The following is a 16,743-nucleotide window of genomic DNA, read 5'->3' on the forward strand; positions in this document are numbered from 1 at the left end:
GGTCAGGTTGGCGCAGCATGGTATGGAGCGCTGGGTTTGGACTTGCCTTTCTGCTGGGGGTTTGGGTTGGGTTGGGTTGGGTTGGCGTGTGGTGTGGTGTGGTGTGGCGTGGCGTGGCGTGGCTCAGAGCACCAGGTTTGGACTTGCCTTTCTGCTGGGGGGGGTTGGGTCGGGTTGGCGCAGCATGGTATGGAGCACTGGGTTTGGACTTGCCTTTCTGCTGGGGGGTTGGGTTGGGTTGGGTTGGTGTGGTGTGGCTCGGAGCACCAGGTTTGGACTTGCCTTTCTGCTGGGGGGGTTGGGTTGGGTTGGGTTGGCGCAGCACGGTGTGGAGCACTGGGTTTGGACTTGCCTTTCTGCTGGGGGTGGTCAGTGTGGTGCGGAGTGCCGGGTTTGGACTTGTCTTTCTGTGGGGGGGGGGGGTTGGTGCAGCGCAGCACGCCAGGTTTGGGCTTGCCTTTCTGCTGGAGGGGAATTGGATCGGTGCAGCACGCCAAGTTTAAACTTATCTTTCCAATAAAAAATTATATTTTATTTAAATTTTTATTTAACATATTATTTCTTTATTTTTTGCCGGTTGCTTGAGAGTGCCGGTTGCTTGAGTTCCGATTAACTGAGATTCTACAGTATATACACCTATATGCACATGCATAAACACAGACACCATACCTATTTATAAACATACTTGTATTCTAATTAGTTTGTTATTTATTTATTTATTTATTTATTCATTCATTATTCATTCATTCATTCATTCACCACCCATCTCTCCCCTACGGGGGGATTCTGGGCAGCTTACAATAAAACAAGATTAAAATTCAAAACCATTAATAATACAAAATACACTAAAAGTACAAATATAATAAAAACTACATGGCAAAAAGATCTTAATCAGTCCTTGAGTGTAATAGCCCCTCAGAATAACTTTATGGAACCAGCCATCCCCAGGTGTAATTATTCCCCCTCCCATTCCAAGCCTGCAGACAAAACCAGGTCTTTAATCTTTTGTGAAAGTCCAGGAGCGAGGGGGCTTGTCTCACCTCTGGGGGAAGGATGTTCCAAAGGGCGGGAGCTACAGCAGAGAAGGCACGCTTCCGAGACCCCGCTAGATGGAATTCTTTTATAGATGGGGTCCGTAACATGCCCTCCCTGCATGACCGGGTGGGGTGGGTCAATGTAATAGGGATGAGATGGTCCATCAGATATCCTGGTCCCATGCCATGTAGGGCTTTAAAGGTGATGACCAACACCTTGAATTGGACCCGGAAGCAAACTGGGACCCAGTGCAGCTCATGCAACAAAGGTGTTACGTGTGCAAATCTTGGAGCACCCAAGATTGTCCGCGTGGCTGCAATCTGGAGCAGCTGAAGCTTCTGGATATTCTTCAAGGGTAGCCCCATGTAGAGCACATTACAGTAATCTATATGGGAGATGACCAGGGCATGAGTGACCGTTCGAAGGGCCTCTCGGTCCAGGAAGGGGCGTAACTGGCGCACAGCACAAAGTTGCGCAAAGGCCCTCCTGGCCACGACTGCCACCTGCTCTTCGAGCAAGAGTTGTGAGTCCAAGAGGACCCCCAAGTTACACACCATGTCTGTCTGGGGCAGTGCAACCCCATCCAGCACTAAAGATGACAAATTCCTGGCATGCGAGGTGCTGTTAATCCACAGCCACTCTGTCTTACCAGGGTTTAGTCGAAGCCTGTTGTTCCCCATCCAGGCCCCCACAGCCCGCAGACACTTGGAGAGGGCGGTCATAGCATCACTTACTTCACCCGGGATGGAGATATACAATTGAGTATCATCAGCATACTGATGGTACCTCATCCCATGGTGACGGATGATCTCGCCCAGTGGTTTCATGTAGATGTTAAAAAGGAGAGGGGAGAGTACTGATCCCTGCGGCACTCCACAAAGAAGGGGCCGTGGGGCCGATCTCTCCTCCCCTATTAACACCGACTGGGACCAGCCCTGGAGGAAGGTAAACCAATGCAAGACTACGCCGCCCACCCCCAACTCCCTGAGCTGACCCAAAAGGATTCCATGGTCAATGGTATCGAAAGCCGCTGAGAGGTCAAGAAGAGCCAGGATGGATGCACTGCCTCCATACTGCTCCTGCCAGAGATCATCCATAAGTGCCACCAGTGCTGTTTCCATCCCATAACTGGGCCTGAAACCTGACTGGAAGGGGTCTAGATAATCCGTTTCAACCAGGATCCTCTGGAGCTGCAACGCCACCACTTTCTCAACCACTTTCCCCAAAAAGGGGAGGTGGGAGACTGGGCGGAAGTTGTCCAGTACGCTGGTTTTTTGAGGAGGGGCGCACCAGCGCCTCTTTGAAGGCAGCCGGAAATAACCCCTCTCTCAAGGATGCATTTACCATCGACTGGACCCAACCACATGTCACCTCCCGAGCTTCCTTCACCAGCCAGGAAGGACATGGATCTGATTGGCAAGTGATGGTGTTTACAGTCTGGAGGATCCTGTCCACTTCCTCAGGCTCAACAGGATCAAACCGTTCCCTAATAACAGAGTAAGAACGTTCCCCGGTCATCTCCACAGATACTGCCTCATGCTCAGAGTCCAACTTGGAGCGAATCTGAGCGATTTTATCCTGCTGATGCCCAGAAAACTCCTCAGCTTGACCCTGTAGATGGATCTCTGGGTCCCCTTTCCCCAAAAGGGATCGGGTAATCTTAAACAGGGCCACCGGGCAGCATTCTGAGGATGCAATAAGAGTGGAGAAATACTGACGTTTCGCCGCTCTTAACCGCTACAAGGTATACCTTAATAGCGGCTCTAGCTTGTGTTCGGTCCGATTCGGTCTTTGTCTTCCTCCAGTGGCGCTCTAGGCGTCTCTTAATCCTCTTCAGAACCCTGAGCTCCTCCGTAAACCATGGAGAGTGTCAGATTCAATAGGATAAGAGAGGCCGCACAGGTGCGATCCTGTCCAAGGCCCCGGCTGCTTCCCTATTCCAGGTGGCAGCCAGGGCCTCCGCTGGACCATGCAGCAGATCGTCAGGTATAACCCCCAGCTCCCTCTGAAACCCTGCCGGGTACATTAGTTGCTGAGGGCGGACCAATCAAATAGGTCCTGCCTCCCTGCAGAGGGGGGTGGCATAGGAGAATCTCAGGCTCACCAGGGCATGATCTGACCATGACAATGGGGAGAGATGTACTTCTCCCCTCAGATCACATTGCCATTGCTCCAACAAGAAACCTAAGTCCGGTGTGAGGCCACTGTCCTGAGTTGGGTCTCGAATAATCTGAATCAGGTCCATGGCCGTCATGGCGGTCATGAACTCCCAAGCTGTCTCCGAGGCATACCCCAGGGAAGGCAGGTTGAAATCCCCCAGAACCATGAGTCTGGAGAACTCCACCACCAACCCTGAGATGGCCTCCAGCAGCTCAAGCAGGGAGGTTGCTATGCAGCAGGGAGGGTGGTACACTAGCAACACTCCCAACTGTTCTTGAGAACCCAACTTGAAAAACAGGGTCTCACACCTGGTCACTTGTGGAGCATGGCCCCTGAAGGCCACGAGAGATTCCCAGATGACAACAGCCACCCCTCCTCCCCTGCCCTGAGCTCTCAGCTGGTGCCATACTCGAAGGCACATCTCTGAAAGAGGAACACCTCCTTCCGGCCCAGCCAGGTTTCAGTAATGCACGCCAGGTCAGCCCCCTCATCCGTGGTCAAATTGCAAATGAGGGGGGCCTTGTTAACGGACCTGGCGATACAAAACAGCAGTCGCAGATCAGGGCCTTGATGGGTCTGCTGACCAGGGTCTGGGTTTGAGCACAGAGGGCCGGAACACGCCACCGGTAATAAACACCGGGGGCGTCTTCCCCGTAGATGGCCCTCCTGTCATAACATCCCTGACTCGTCACCACCTCAATCTTCTGTCCTGCCCTAAAATCCCCAGAGTCTTGCAGTCTATTAGTCCCCAGTCCTGGACTCCAAAGACCCCTGGTTAAAAATAGAGATCCCTCCATCCAAGCACACATTCACTCACACCCTCATACACTCGATCACAGTGCAATGGCAGACACTTCGAGCGCACCAGCTCACGCTCTCGGCATTGTCAGGGCGTCACCATTGCCTACCCACTCATTCACTGTGCCCCCCCCCCCCGGCTTCTCCCACTGGTCAGGAGGGGGCACACCAACCACTACTCCTCGCCCCTGTCTCTCACTCAGGAGGCAAGTATTATTACTGGTTAAATTGTGTATTTGGTGCCAATTAAAACTGTATACACTGCATGCACAATTATTAGGCAAGTTGTATTTTTGAGGATGAATTTCATTATTGAACAACTACAGTGCTCTCGGTCAATCCAAAATGTTAATAAACCTCAAACCTGAATATTTAAGAAAGTAAAAGTGAGGTTTTGGCTTTCTTAGGAGCATATCTATGTGTGCACAATTATTGGGCAACTATTAGTATGCAGAATTATTATGCAACTAAATGAAAAACGAAAAGTCCCCCATCTCACTCGTTTATTTTCATCTGTTAAAGTGAGAATAATAAACAACTCAAAATTTACAAATAAACATTTCTGACATTTCAAACAAAAAATCAGTGACCAATATAGCCACCCTTCTTTGCAATAACAGTCATAAGCCTTCCATTCATGGAGTCTGTCAGTTTCTTGATCTGTTGACGATCAGCTTTTTGTGCAGCAGTAACCACAGCCTCCCAGACATTGTTCAGAAAGGTGTACTGTTTTCCTTCACCATAAATCTCCCGTTTGAGAAGGGCCCACAAGTTCTCAATAGAGTTTAGGTCAGGTGAGGAAGGGGGCCATGTCATTATTCTTTCATCTTTGAGGCCTTTACTGGCTAGCCACGCAGTGGAGTACTTCGATGCATGCGATGGAGCATTGTCCTGCATAAACATCATGGTCTTCTTGAAAGATGCAGACTTTTTCCTGTACCACTGCTTGAAGAAAGTGTCTTCTAAAAACTGGCAGTAGGTTTGGGAGTTGATTTTGAGTCCATCTTCAACCCGAAAAGGTCCAACTAGCTCATCTTTAATAATACCAGCCCGTACCAGCACTGAACACCTTGTACTTCTGGGCACTCCAGGTAGGTTGCAGTTCTGGAATATGACAGCACTGGAGGATAATGGGTTCCTGGTAGCTTCACGTTTGATTTTTCTCAAATCTTTGGCAGTTAATTTGCGTCTTTTTTTCTCAACACGTTTCTTTCGACCCTGTTGACTATTTGCTACAAAACATTTGATGGTTCTGTGGTCATGCCCCAATATCTTAGCAATTTCAAGAGTGCTGCATCCCTCTGGAAGACTTTTTACAATTTTTGACTTTTCAGAGTCAGTTAAATCTCTTTTTTGGCCCATTTTGCCTGAGGAAAAGCTGCCTAATAATTATGCACACCTTGATATAGGGTGTTGATTTCCTTAGGCCACACCCTCCCTCATTACACAAATACGCATCACCTGATATGCTTATATCCAATAAGCATTCAGGTTTATACAGCTTGGAGGTGGAAAATAAGCATAAAAATGATATGGTCAAAATACTCACTTGCCTAATAATTGTGCACACAGTGTACTTACTAATTACTGGAATAAATTTTGGCATGTTATTTATTCCTTTTCATTTACAGAAAGAAAGAGATCTATATTTATTCATTCCAAATTTCCTTTCCTCGATTGTGAAGAAGTTGTATTTAGCAGTTAACATGTATCTGTCTTCCAAGTTCCATCCCTGAACAGAAGTTGGAACTTGAGAAGCCCTTAGCTTTAAAAATAAAAATTAGAAGTAAAGGGAAAATACTTATGTAGTATAATAATACATCAGTAATAGATTTATAAGGCTAATGTTATTTCATCTGAATTAATGATTAAGGTAAATCCTGCTTTCTAAGATTAAAAAATAAAATAAATAAATCTCCTATTTTCCATCAAAAGAGGACCCTCTATGGCAGTGTTTCCCAACCCTGGCAACTTTAAGATGTGTGGACTTCAGTACCCAGAATTCCCAGCCAGAATGGTGACTGGGGAATTCTGGTAGTTGAAGTTCACACATCTTAAAAGTTGCTAAAGTTGAGAAAAACTGCTCTATGGCAGTGTGTTGAAGTTTCCATGTAAGAGTCATAAAACAGTAAATATATGGGACAAAATAAAAAAGCACTTTAAAATCTTGGAAAGGAGAAACAGTTGTCAAAAGCTAAGAAACTTCAAGGTAGAAGTTGACATAATACTTATAAGCTCAGTTATATAATTTCATCAATCCTTTTGTGTTTTAATAGATGCTTGTAATATTTTATTCTATCATGGTGAAACTGTACTTAACAGCTAACTTATAGAACTTAACTCCTGCCTATCAAGCCCACCCAGTTTTTACCAATATCTGTGTTTCTAATTATAAGGAAATGTAATTGCAGCAAATGGGTTTCAAATGCATATTTTATTTTTTATATTTTATTCACACTTGAGAAATGTTCTTTATATTTGAAGAGCTTCCTGTTTTACTATTAAGCTTCAATACTAAGTTTGCAGTTTCTTTAGAAAATTACATCTTATGATTTAATCTTTTTTTCACATTTACCAAACTATGTGCCACCATACTTTTCATAGCATTTATAACCAGTGTCTGCATTCTCTTACCATGTTTTAGCTTCCGGACAAGACTATTGCAAGCCTTGTAAAATATTACTATTCCTGGAAGAAAACACGTTCTAGGACAAGTTTAATGGACCGCCAGGCTAGAAAGCTAGCTAATAGAAATAATCAAGGTGATAGGTAAGTAACACAACATCTTTTTTAAACAAGTAATTTGTTTAAAGAGAGTAGTCCTTCTGTTTGTGTTTGTGTTTGTGTTTGTGTTTGTTTTCCTTTGACTGTTTCTAATTCAAGGAAGTATGTTCTATGCCAGATTTGCCCAATTTGGTGCCTCCCAGTGTGTTGAAAGTCCCAGCATGGCAAACACTGAAATTCTGGGACTTAAGGTTCCCAACACTTCTGGAGGACATCCAGTTGGGAAAAGCTGTTCTGTTTCTCTGTACCTCTGTTTTTGCTAGGCAAATGGAAAAACCTTCCACTTCTTTATGTCAGAGCAGGGAATTATTCTAACGATAGCCATAGATAATTTTGTGTGCTTATAACCAATGAAAATAAAATGATATGCCATATACAACATGTTGGACCTGGAGATCTCACATATACAGTTCTTCTACTGTTAGAAACTGCTGGACAGATAATTCTAAATATCTTAAAGGGGAGGGGTACCTTAAGTTTTATTTACAGAGCCTGTACAGTGGTTGAGAACCTTTCTATAATTATATGGATTTGTTTTCGATCGTTGAAAAGGCTGTATACTAAAAACCCACACATGCAGACAGTACACATTTTCTTTGCAAGAAAATGCATATATACAAAATCACTAGCAGTTGATTGTGATTGTAGCGAATGGTAGTCAACATTTCTGTTTCACACTAGATTTCATTGCCAGACTTCCTTTGTACCTGGTTCAGATTTCTGAACATGTAACCTTAACATATTCATAGTTTAGGAAATACTAGTAGTACAGATACTCATTTTCCCTCAACCCTTTTGCTAGATTTGACAAGGCAGAAGAAAATGTCTTTTCCTACCCATCCCAATATCTCTGATTGCAGCAGGGAAAAAGGCACAGTGACTTTGTATTATGGACCAAGTATTTCAGTCATCTTCTACCCACTTCAAAGCAGGTGTTTTTCTAGAAAAAATTATTAGATGACTGCATGAAGTCCCTGTTTGTTATGTTTAATACTCTCAGAGAGGGATTTCTTACGCAGAAGAGAATGCTTAATTGCATATTTCTGTAAAATGAATAGGGTTTTTTTAATAGTCTTGAATATTGGCCTAAGATGCTTTAAATAAACAGGAAATATTTTAATTTACTTAGTATGGATGTATTGTTTAACATTACGTTAAATCTGATATTCATACAACTAAGACATGGAATATTTCTTAGTTGTGTATTTAAAAATAACTGAATTATTCCCACTGAACATTAAGCCTTTGTTATAATATTATTTGTTATATAATATTACTATATTATATAACAAATATTATATATAATTTGTTATATATTATTTGAATATTTGTTACAATATTCAAGTAGACAACTAAAAGTGACATTTTATTATACAGAATACAAATAAAGACAAAAGCTATTTGAGTAGTTAGGGCAAAAAATGAGTTGTGAAAGGCAATATTGACTAATCATTTTCTGTCCTCAGTGATGATGATGTTGAAGAACCTCACCCTATGGATGGAAATGATAGTGATTATGATCCCAAAAAGGAAAGTAAAAAAGAGGTAATACAAACTGAAGTTAAATTATTCACATGAACCAGAGATAGGGAAAAAATCTTATAATTGGGGGATCTATTTTTATTACTATATTTTGGTCTTCAGGGCTGCAGTGGGTGACAGGGGCATTATGACATCATTAAGGGGCTGTAGCAAGGATATTCGTCCTCTCCCTCACACCGCATTTATGGGCAGAATTTAAGTTTTACGGGAGTTGCTGAGTCGGTCAAAGGTTTAACATTCATTTTTTTTCCTCCTGAAAATTCATTGAAATTTATTTAGACAATGGATATCTGTGTCATATAAATACATATTGATATTTATACTGGTATGTAGAAAGTTAAATTTAATTAATTGATTACCAACTATAATTACTATACTTCCTGCCCACTTCTAATCCAAATACAGAATAATGCAGAAGTCACACAAATTGCCTTTCATTTTCAGAGGTCATTGGCATCATAAAGCTTGAGAACCCCAACTTATCTGATCTTATGTCAGCATTGCAGCCTGTTTTTTGTCAAGCAAAACCTATAGAATAAAAACTTTTTTTGCAGGGGAATAATGAGCAGCCTGTGCAGTCCAGCAAAATAGGATTAGGTAGAAGAGATTATCAAAGTTTGCAACATCGACATCATTCTCAGCGCTCTAAATGCCGTCCTCCAAAAGGCATGTACTTAACTCAAGAAGATGTAGTAGCTGTTTCATGTAGCCCCAATGCCGCCAATACGCTTCTTAGGCAGCTGGATATGGAGTTGATCTCTCTGAAGCGACAGGTATTTTAATTATCAGGTTTGCTTCTAGGGGTTTTTTTTTTCCTACCCGTAATATTTTGGGATCTAGTAAACAGGGAAATCTGAAACACGTCTATTAAAGTGAGATGGTAGATTAAAAAATACATTCAGTGTGTGAGTCTCTGGTTACTAAAAATAGGTTCATGAGCTGAGACTTTGGCATAATTGTTGGTTTTCTCAAGACTGCATAGATATAAACTTCACGACTTCAGTATAAGTAAATTGATTGTCTCAGCTTTAAAGTGTGGTTTTATCGATATCGTAATCTTGTTTTGAACTTCTCTAGATAGATTTTATGATTGTGTACGGTTGGGATTCCCAAACTTTCTTGGTTCACAGCACCTTTAGTATTTTAGTAATTTTTTCATCACACTCCTAGGTTTGTAGTTCGCACAGTGTCTAACAGATGTCAAGTATTACTGTGTTATCCTGCAACACCCCTATGAGTTTGCTGTGGTGTCCAGGAATGTCGCACTGCAGTTTGAACCATGTGTGTATAGTGTTTTGATTTCTGGTAGACTGTCAGTCCCTTTGAATTGGAAAAAAAATGGTCTAAAATAATAAATAAAAGTATACTCTTTCTAATGTTTCCCATTTGCTGGAATATAAATGTCCAAATGGAAATATGATTTTACATAAATAAAAAATACCATTGGCATGGTAAAACATGGAGAAAGGAGAAAAAGTAAGAGGTGGTCCTATTCTGTGATGCATAATCATGAGAGCTCAATAGTAGGGTTAGTGATTTTCTGAAGATCTCCAATGGTTGAAGCAGGTAGCCCTGATTCTTAATTATGTGTAAGCAGATAGTGATGTTTCTCTCAGCTTTTAATCCAGGAATTCAAGATCTCATTGGAAGCCACCATTTATTTTCTTGCTTATTTTACAGTTTCTATAAGCCACCTCAATCAATATAGATTCTAGGTGAGACACAGAAAGAAGACACAACCCTAATCCCACATTAAAACAAACAATACTGATAATATTTAGAAAATCACACACATTTTATTGACCAGGTTTATGCTTTGTGTGTGGAAGATGCAGTTGCTTGGATCCCATAGACAAGTTTCATCTCTTCAGAATCTTTATTTTGTTTTATTTTTGCTTAGGGCCTTTGGTTTAATTTTCAGGTAATCACTTAGCAGTTGATATTTACACCATTTTGAAACAGCTAATTTTCATTCCTGTTTTGTTCATTGGACAAGGTCCAGAATGCTAAACAAGTAAACAGTGCACTTAAGCAGAAAATTGAAGGTGGAATAGAAGAATTCAAACCTCCTGAGGTGAGTCACTGTGAAATGTAGATGAATCTTCAGTATTGTTGTTGTTCTGCTGGGAATTGAAGAGTATTCTGAAAGTATTTTCATTTGTGACATTTTAACTAATTTTTGCTTAAACTGATAAATAAAGCTAATAGGAACCCTATATAGGTTTGAAAGCATTTTTAAAATGTATCTAAAATATTTTCATATACTTCATTGAGTAACAACATTTCATTCAAGGAAAGTTCAAAAGCAAATTTAATGCCATCATAAAACAAAGATTTAAACAGGGCTTAATTACTTTATGAAAGGATTGTTCCAATTACACTATCACTCCAGATTGTGGTAATTAGTTGGCATACAAAATTCAGTGAGATTTCCAGTGCACACACCAGTCCCTATGAGGGACTGTCTCATTCTTTTCAACTCTGGAATGGACTGTGCTTACCAGGTGCATGCCTAGAACAGTCCTCTGAATTAAACAGAATGGGGGCAAACCACCTTCTTACAGGAAGGGCTGCAGCTCAGAAGGAAAGCACACGCATTGCAGGCAGAGGGTCCCAACTTCCAAATGTCTCTGTCATTTTCCTGTAAGGTTTGGAAAAAATCCTGTTTGAAACTTCGGAGAATCATTGCCAGCTTTAGACAATATGTTTTGGATGTCAGCTGTTGTTACTTTAGCTAGCATGCCCAATATGAGTTGTGGTTCAAAATATCTAGAAAGCATCAGTTTGCCTACAACAGAGATAGACCAAGAGTCTAATGTTTTGAAAGATATTTTCCTATTCCTAATTCTGTTCATGGAGTTTGGGGGAAAACATCTGAGATACTAAAATTGGCGAATGTAAATCCAGGTAATGGAATTGAAAGGTGGTATTGTGACTAAAATTTTCACTGTTGTTTTCAGATATTTAATGGTTTGCTATGTGTCATTCTTTATTTCTTAATAGTCAAATCAAAAAATAAATGCCCGTTGGACAACAGAAGAGCAGCTTCTTGCAGTTCAAGGTACACTAGTGTTACTAATATTTTCTTTCAGGCTGAAATTCTTTACATTCTGAAAACAATTTTTTTAAAAATGGGCACCCATTAACAGAGTATGTGGCCAGCACCTTAGCATCCCTTGGGTCTGTTGGGGCAGGAAGGAATGGCAAGTGATGAAATACATAATAATGATACAAAAACCACGACATAGATATTTGCATTCAAATTTTGGGATTCTAATAAGTAAAGATGGAGTTTGCACTGTGACATAATTTCATCATCTTAAATCACAGCTGTAGAAACATAAGCATAGTGTCACTGGTTTAAAATAGAATTAAGGATTTATTGTATGCTGTCTTATTAACAGAAATGTTTTAAAACCTCTCAGGTGTTACAGTGTATAAAAATAAATGTATATAAAAATGAAACTAGCAAGTTGAAAGATAAAATATAATAGAAAGCATAGTTTCAGAGTGGCTCACCCATCACCATCTTGAAGCCACACACACACACACACACACACACACACACACACACTTTTAAAAAAAAGAAGGGATGATTTTCCCAGTAGAAAAGCTGGGGAAAGTTGGGGTATAGACATTCTTTTGAAAAGAAATCTTGCTAGAGATTATTCTAAAATTGTCACTGAAAGCTTTAATCTCATTTAGGGTATAATTTAAACATATTTATCTGGGATACTGAAGATACTGTCCCAATTCTGCATATACACAAAACAGCCATTCCTTAAATTATTTATCTTGGACTGAAATTCTGTATACACTTACTTGGTAATAAGCCCCAGTGAACTCAGAACTGTACTGGTTGGTGAACTTATTTCATGGACATCCTGAATCTCATTTTTTAACTATTTCAATAGTCGCTTTCATTGAATATGATAACGTTTCTGTCCCAAATAATCTCCATTTCAAGACGTTATCTCTTGCAGTGGATTAGTGGAGCACTAGAGCTTTAGAAATGGATTTTTAATCATTTCCAAACTGATAGGCATCAGTGACTTTTTAATGGAGGTCTTTTGAGCAGGGCATGACATGCCTCTGCACTCTGTGTGGTGAGAATTTTACTGTGATAAAGGGCATCAGGTTTCTGAGATTTATATGGAACAGTGCTGGCCAAATTAGCCCTGATCGTTTAAGATACTTACTCAATTGGCCCTATTATCTGTTTAATTGAATTGATTGAACTAGTTTGATTGCTTTTTCACACAGGGACGTTGCTTGTTGGATAAATTTGCTTATCAAATAAATGAAACAAGCACCACACTTTGCTGTTATTTGTTAGACTTCCTTTATATATCAGGACCTATGTGAATCTATGATAACACTCCATTGCAAAGGTATGCAAAAACTCAGACCTTCCAACAGAGGGAAGAGGTTTTTTCCCATAGAACTGTTTATCTAAATAACTAATAAACAGTTATTCTGGTTATGATTTACCTAATTAAAAGGCTTTGAGTCAGATAAATGATGCAGTGAATGAACTGTGGGATCCTTAGAACTAGTGATATTTACAATATTAAAATTTGATCAGTAAAATACATCAACTACCAACGTTACAGTGTTTTCCACTGTGATAGATCTTTACAGAAGCTCTGTTTTTAAAACTGGGGTTTCCTGTCATCTGTAGAGGGCATACACATTGTGCAGATTTTTGCTTATTAGCTTGAATCTTCATAGATGTATTTATTTTGCTTTTTTAGGTGTCCGCAAATATGGTAAAGATTTTCAAGCTATTGCTGACGTAATTGGCAATAAGACTGTTGGCCAAGTGAAGAACTTCTTTGTAAACTACAGGCGTCGGTTTAACTTAGAGGAGGTATTGCAGGAGTGGGAAGCAGAACAAGGAACCCTGGCTTCTAATGGTGATGCTTCTGCTTTAGGGGAGGACACAAAAAATGCTAATGTGTCATCAGGAAAAAGTACAGATGAAGAAGATGAGGTGTGTTTCTGTGTACCAAATCTTAAATGAATTCAGAAATGGCATTAAATTTCTTATCGTAAAATATAATATTTAACTTGAAGTGGAATGCTGAATCACCAGTGCTGGAAGGTTATTGCTCTCTGATTTGTAGAGCTCTCTCCTCAGTGGGACACTTTTAATCTTGGCTGCCTCTGGCTCTTCCCAGATTTCATTGTGACACCACTAATATGGAAAACATAGCTGAATAATCCTGAATATTATAAGTTTCACCCCTTTTTATACTGAATGTTTTTTCTTACACTGCTAAATAGTTTAGAAATGGTTGCTTTCAAAGAAGGGTTTTTTAGCTACAAATATGGCTAAACTAACAGTGCTTTCCTTTCTCTGGAGGTAGTGGCAACCCAAACTGCATGAGGATGACAGGATGGCTGTTTTTACATATCTGTATCCCTTTATTTATAGGCCCAGATCCCACAGGCCCCTCAGTGCATAGGGTCCTCTCCACCAGCCCAGGTGTCTACTCCAACACCAGCAGCCCCTGTAACAACTCTGAACCAGCCGCCTCCATTACTTCGTCCAACCCTTCCGGCTGCTCCAGCTCTCCATCGTCAGCCTCCACCACTACAGCAACAAGCTCGATTTATTCAGCCAAGGCCAACCCTCAACCAGCCCCCTCCACCACTCATACGCCCAGCTAACTCCATGCCTCCTCGCCTCAACCCAAGACCAGCACTGTCCTCCACTGGCGGGCCACAGCCACCTTCGCTTATTGGAATCCAGACAGAATCACAGTCCCCTCTGCACTAAGGAAGTAGGGCAGAACTATGGTAAATAAAACAGTATCAGTGTCTATTTTTCCTCAGCTAATGAAGGGGTGAAGGGAGGGAAAGCCAGCTTTCCACAATATTGAAACTCACAAAGAGGAAGGTGGAAGCGGATATATAATATGTGAATGACCTTTTGTGAGAGAAACTTCAGTGCAGTAGATTATTGCAGAGAAAACCATGTCTACAAAGTCAGCCTTTTCACAAAGCTAACTTCCTTTAAAAAAGGAAAAGAAAGAAAGAAAAGAAAAAAAGTTCACTGCACTATGACTTCAACTGGTTTTTACTCTATTTATTTTATAAAGTTCTTTGTATTCAACTACATGGAAATAAACCATCTGATAGTGTAAGAGTTTCAACTTAAGATTCAAAGTGGGCCGTAAGTGTGATAAACTGGGGAAATTATTTTTACATTTTCCTATGTTAGGAGCTCAAGTATTACTAACAAGCCTGCCATTCAGATTTTGACAGATACCACCACTTCATACATTTTTCTAGGCATGTATTTTCTATATTTCTTTATAAAGTACTTTTCTTCAGTCTACTTATTGGAAAAGTCTTGAAGAGTTGCAAAGCTAAGGTACTAAAGAGGTTCAACTATGTATGTGGTCTTCTGATACTGAAAGCCTGACTTGCTAGGGCAAAATCTGTGATAGGCAGCAAATGAGCCACCATTTGCATGTAACACCAGTAGCCATGCAGCTAGTGAAGTCACAGTTGTCTTCTTTTTAATAAACTTTGTAGTATTACTTCTTACCTGAAATTTTATTCTACTACTTAAGTTCTGGCAATAATTTAGCAAGGAATGCCCTGCTGAATTCCGTACATACAGGGGCATGGTGAAACAGTCAAATATTAGGACGTTTACTGCTTCATTTCTTGAGATATCTCAATCTCTTTTTGCTGTTCCTTGCTATTGCATATCCCCTCATTTTTTTTCTTGGTATCAAAAAAGATGCTAAATCATGCTTTACTTAATTAGTTGGGATTCAGCTGTGTTTTATTGAAGTGATACGCTTCTTTTAATTTTAGGCAAGAAACACTGAGTAATGAAAAGCTTCTATTTTCATGAAAGATGTACATATCTTTAATACAGTTGACTTCCCCACTCCTTATTAAAGCAACAGTGTTTTAACTTTCAAAGTTAAGATTCAGGATGATTTCATGTACAGCAAAGCTGTACTAGCCTCTTATGTACTGCATTTTACAGCTCAGATATCAAATATACTTTTAGACTAACACCTTATCATGATTAAGGCGTTAAAGGGATTTGCCCATTAACTTTCATGTTCTCAATTTTTTAAGATTCCTATTTAAATCAAATTTCATTTGTAGCATACTAAGTAGAAATTCCTTCAATGGATGTCTCTTGTACATTATCTGTATCCAACCACAGTGTTCGATTTTAACACTGGCTTTTCAGTGGAAAAAGGCATCACTATCCCTTGCCAGAATTCTTGGTACTTCACTATATTTGACCTTTGGTTCTGAGATCAATATTAACCCACTGAATTCTTCTACTCTGCCATACTCTGATTTGTGCATTTTGGCAGAACTCTCTAAATGCCAAGCTACTAACAATGCATTTTCAGTATTTAAGTATGTAGATCAGGTTTCCCAGTGACTGTATTGTCTTTTTTTTTTTTTTTTTGGCTAACTTTTGTCTTGTCTCTTGTTGCTAGAACTTCAATATGCAGAAGATTGGGTGCTGCCATTCAAATGGCAATTTTAGACTATCAAAACTATAACTGGGCACTTGTGTGTTTGGGTAAGATAGGTATGTAGTATAATACTGCTTTACATACGCTATGCCACACAGTGACAAAATGTTTAGCATTTGTAGTACTGAATATGTACATAGCAAAATGTTGTCCTTTTAAAAAATTGTGTGCTTTCCAGATTATGTGCATACAGCTTGCACGTCCTGTTTTGGGTAGGGGGTTGTGTTAAGCAGTGTTTTTGCCTGGAAGAGTGAAATGCTTGCTGCTTAATCAAAGAATTAAAGTTTCCAAGGAATCTGTGTCTATTTTTATGTACCTTGTAATGGTTTAAGATACTTAGGCCCTATACTGTGATTCTCTTCTAAATTCATTTATATTTTTTTAAAGATTAGAAATAAAACTATATGATTTTTTTCATTTCAAAGGAGTTTTCTTTTCTTTTTGGACAATATTATTAAAATCTAGCTTTACTTTGTACCATTTCTGCAAACCACAATCTATTCATCAGGATTTTTTTTTTTTTGTCACTTTATGAAATGTAAAATGTTTGCACTCCCTTTTAAGTTGGGCAGAAATTGATTTCTTACAGTGGTTATTACAAATGTAACTTTGCATCTCCTTTTTATGTACAGTTTTTAAGTTACAATAAAGAAATATAAAAACTTTTAAATGAATGGCCATCTATAAGGCCTATGTGTATATTTGGAGAAAATATTTATAGGCTAAAGTATTAAGTGGTTGGAAAAGAGATTTGTGACTAATACACCTGGTAGTATACTTTTAGTTAAGTATAAATTAAAAATGATGGAACACTAAATTCTTGATAGGTATTGCGGAAGTTTTAATATGTTCTTAAACAGAAAAAATGTAAGGCTTTTTATGTTGTGCGGGGCACATACTGTAT

General features: G+C 39.7%; 1 protein-coding gene across 3 annotated transcripts in view; it reads left to right on the plus strand.

The window, feature by feature from the left end:
• RCOR3 (REST corepressor 3) overlaps positions 1–16,509 on the plus strand; it is a 31,597-nt gene extending 15,088 nt beyond the window's left edge. For 2 of the 3 annotated variants that reach the window (XM_063303142.1, XM_063303149.1), the window contains 7 exons: positions 6,638–6,762; positions 8,244–8,322; positions 8,874–9,092; positions 10,316–10,393; positions 11,323–11,380; positions 13,074–13,312; positions 13,757–16,509. In XM_063303142.1, the coding sequence (XP_063159212.1) occupies positions 6,638–6,762; positions 8,244–8,322; positions 8,874–9,092; positions 10,316–10,393; positions 11,323–11,380; positions 13,074–13,312; positions 13,757–14,101 (1,143 nt within the window). In that variant the 3' untranslated portion in view covers positions 14,102–16,509. The remainder of the gene's footprint in view (positions 1–6,637; positions 6,763–8,243; positions 8,323–8,873; positions 9,093–10,315; positions 10,394–11,322; positions 11,381–13,073; positions 13,313–13,756) is intronic. The other variant, XM_063303159.1, reaches the window with a different exon arrangement.
• The last annotated feature ends 234 nt before the right edge of the window (positions 16,510–16,743 follow it).

The sequence above is a fragment of the Candoia aspera genome, chromosome 1 (genome assembly GCF_035149785.1).
Source record: "Candoia aspera isolate rCanAsp1 chromosome 1, rCanAsp1.hap2, whole genome shotgun sequence".
Taxonomy (NCBI): domain Eukaryota; kingdom Metazoa; phylum Chordata; class Lepidosauria; order Squamata; family Boidae; genus Candoia; species Candoia aspera.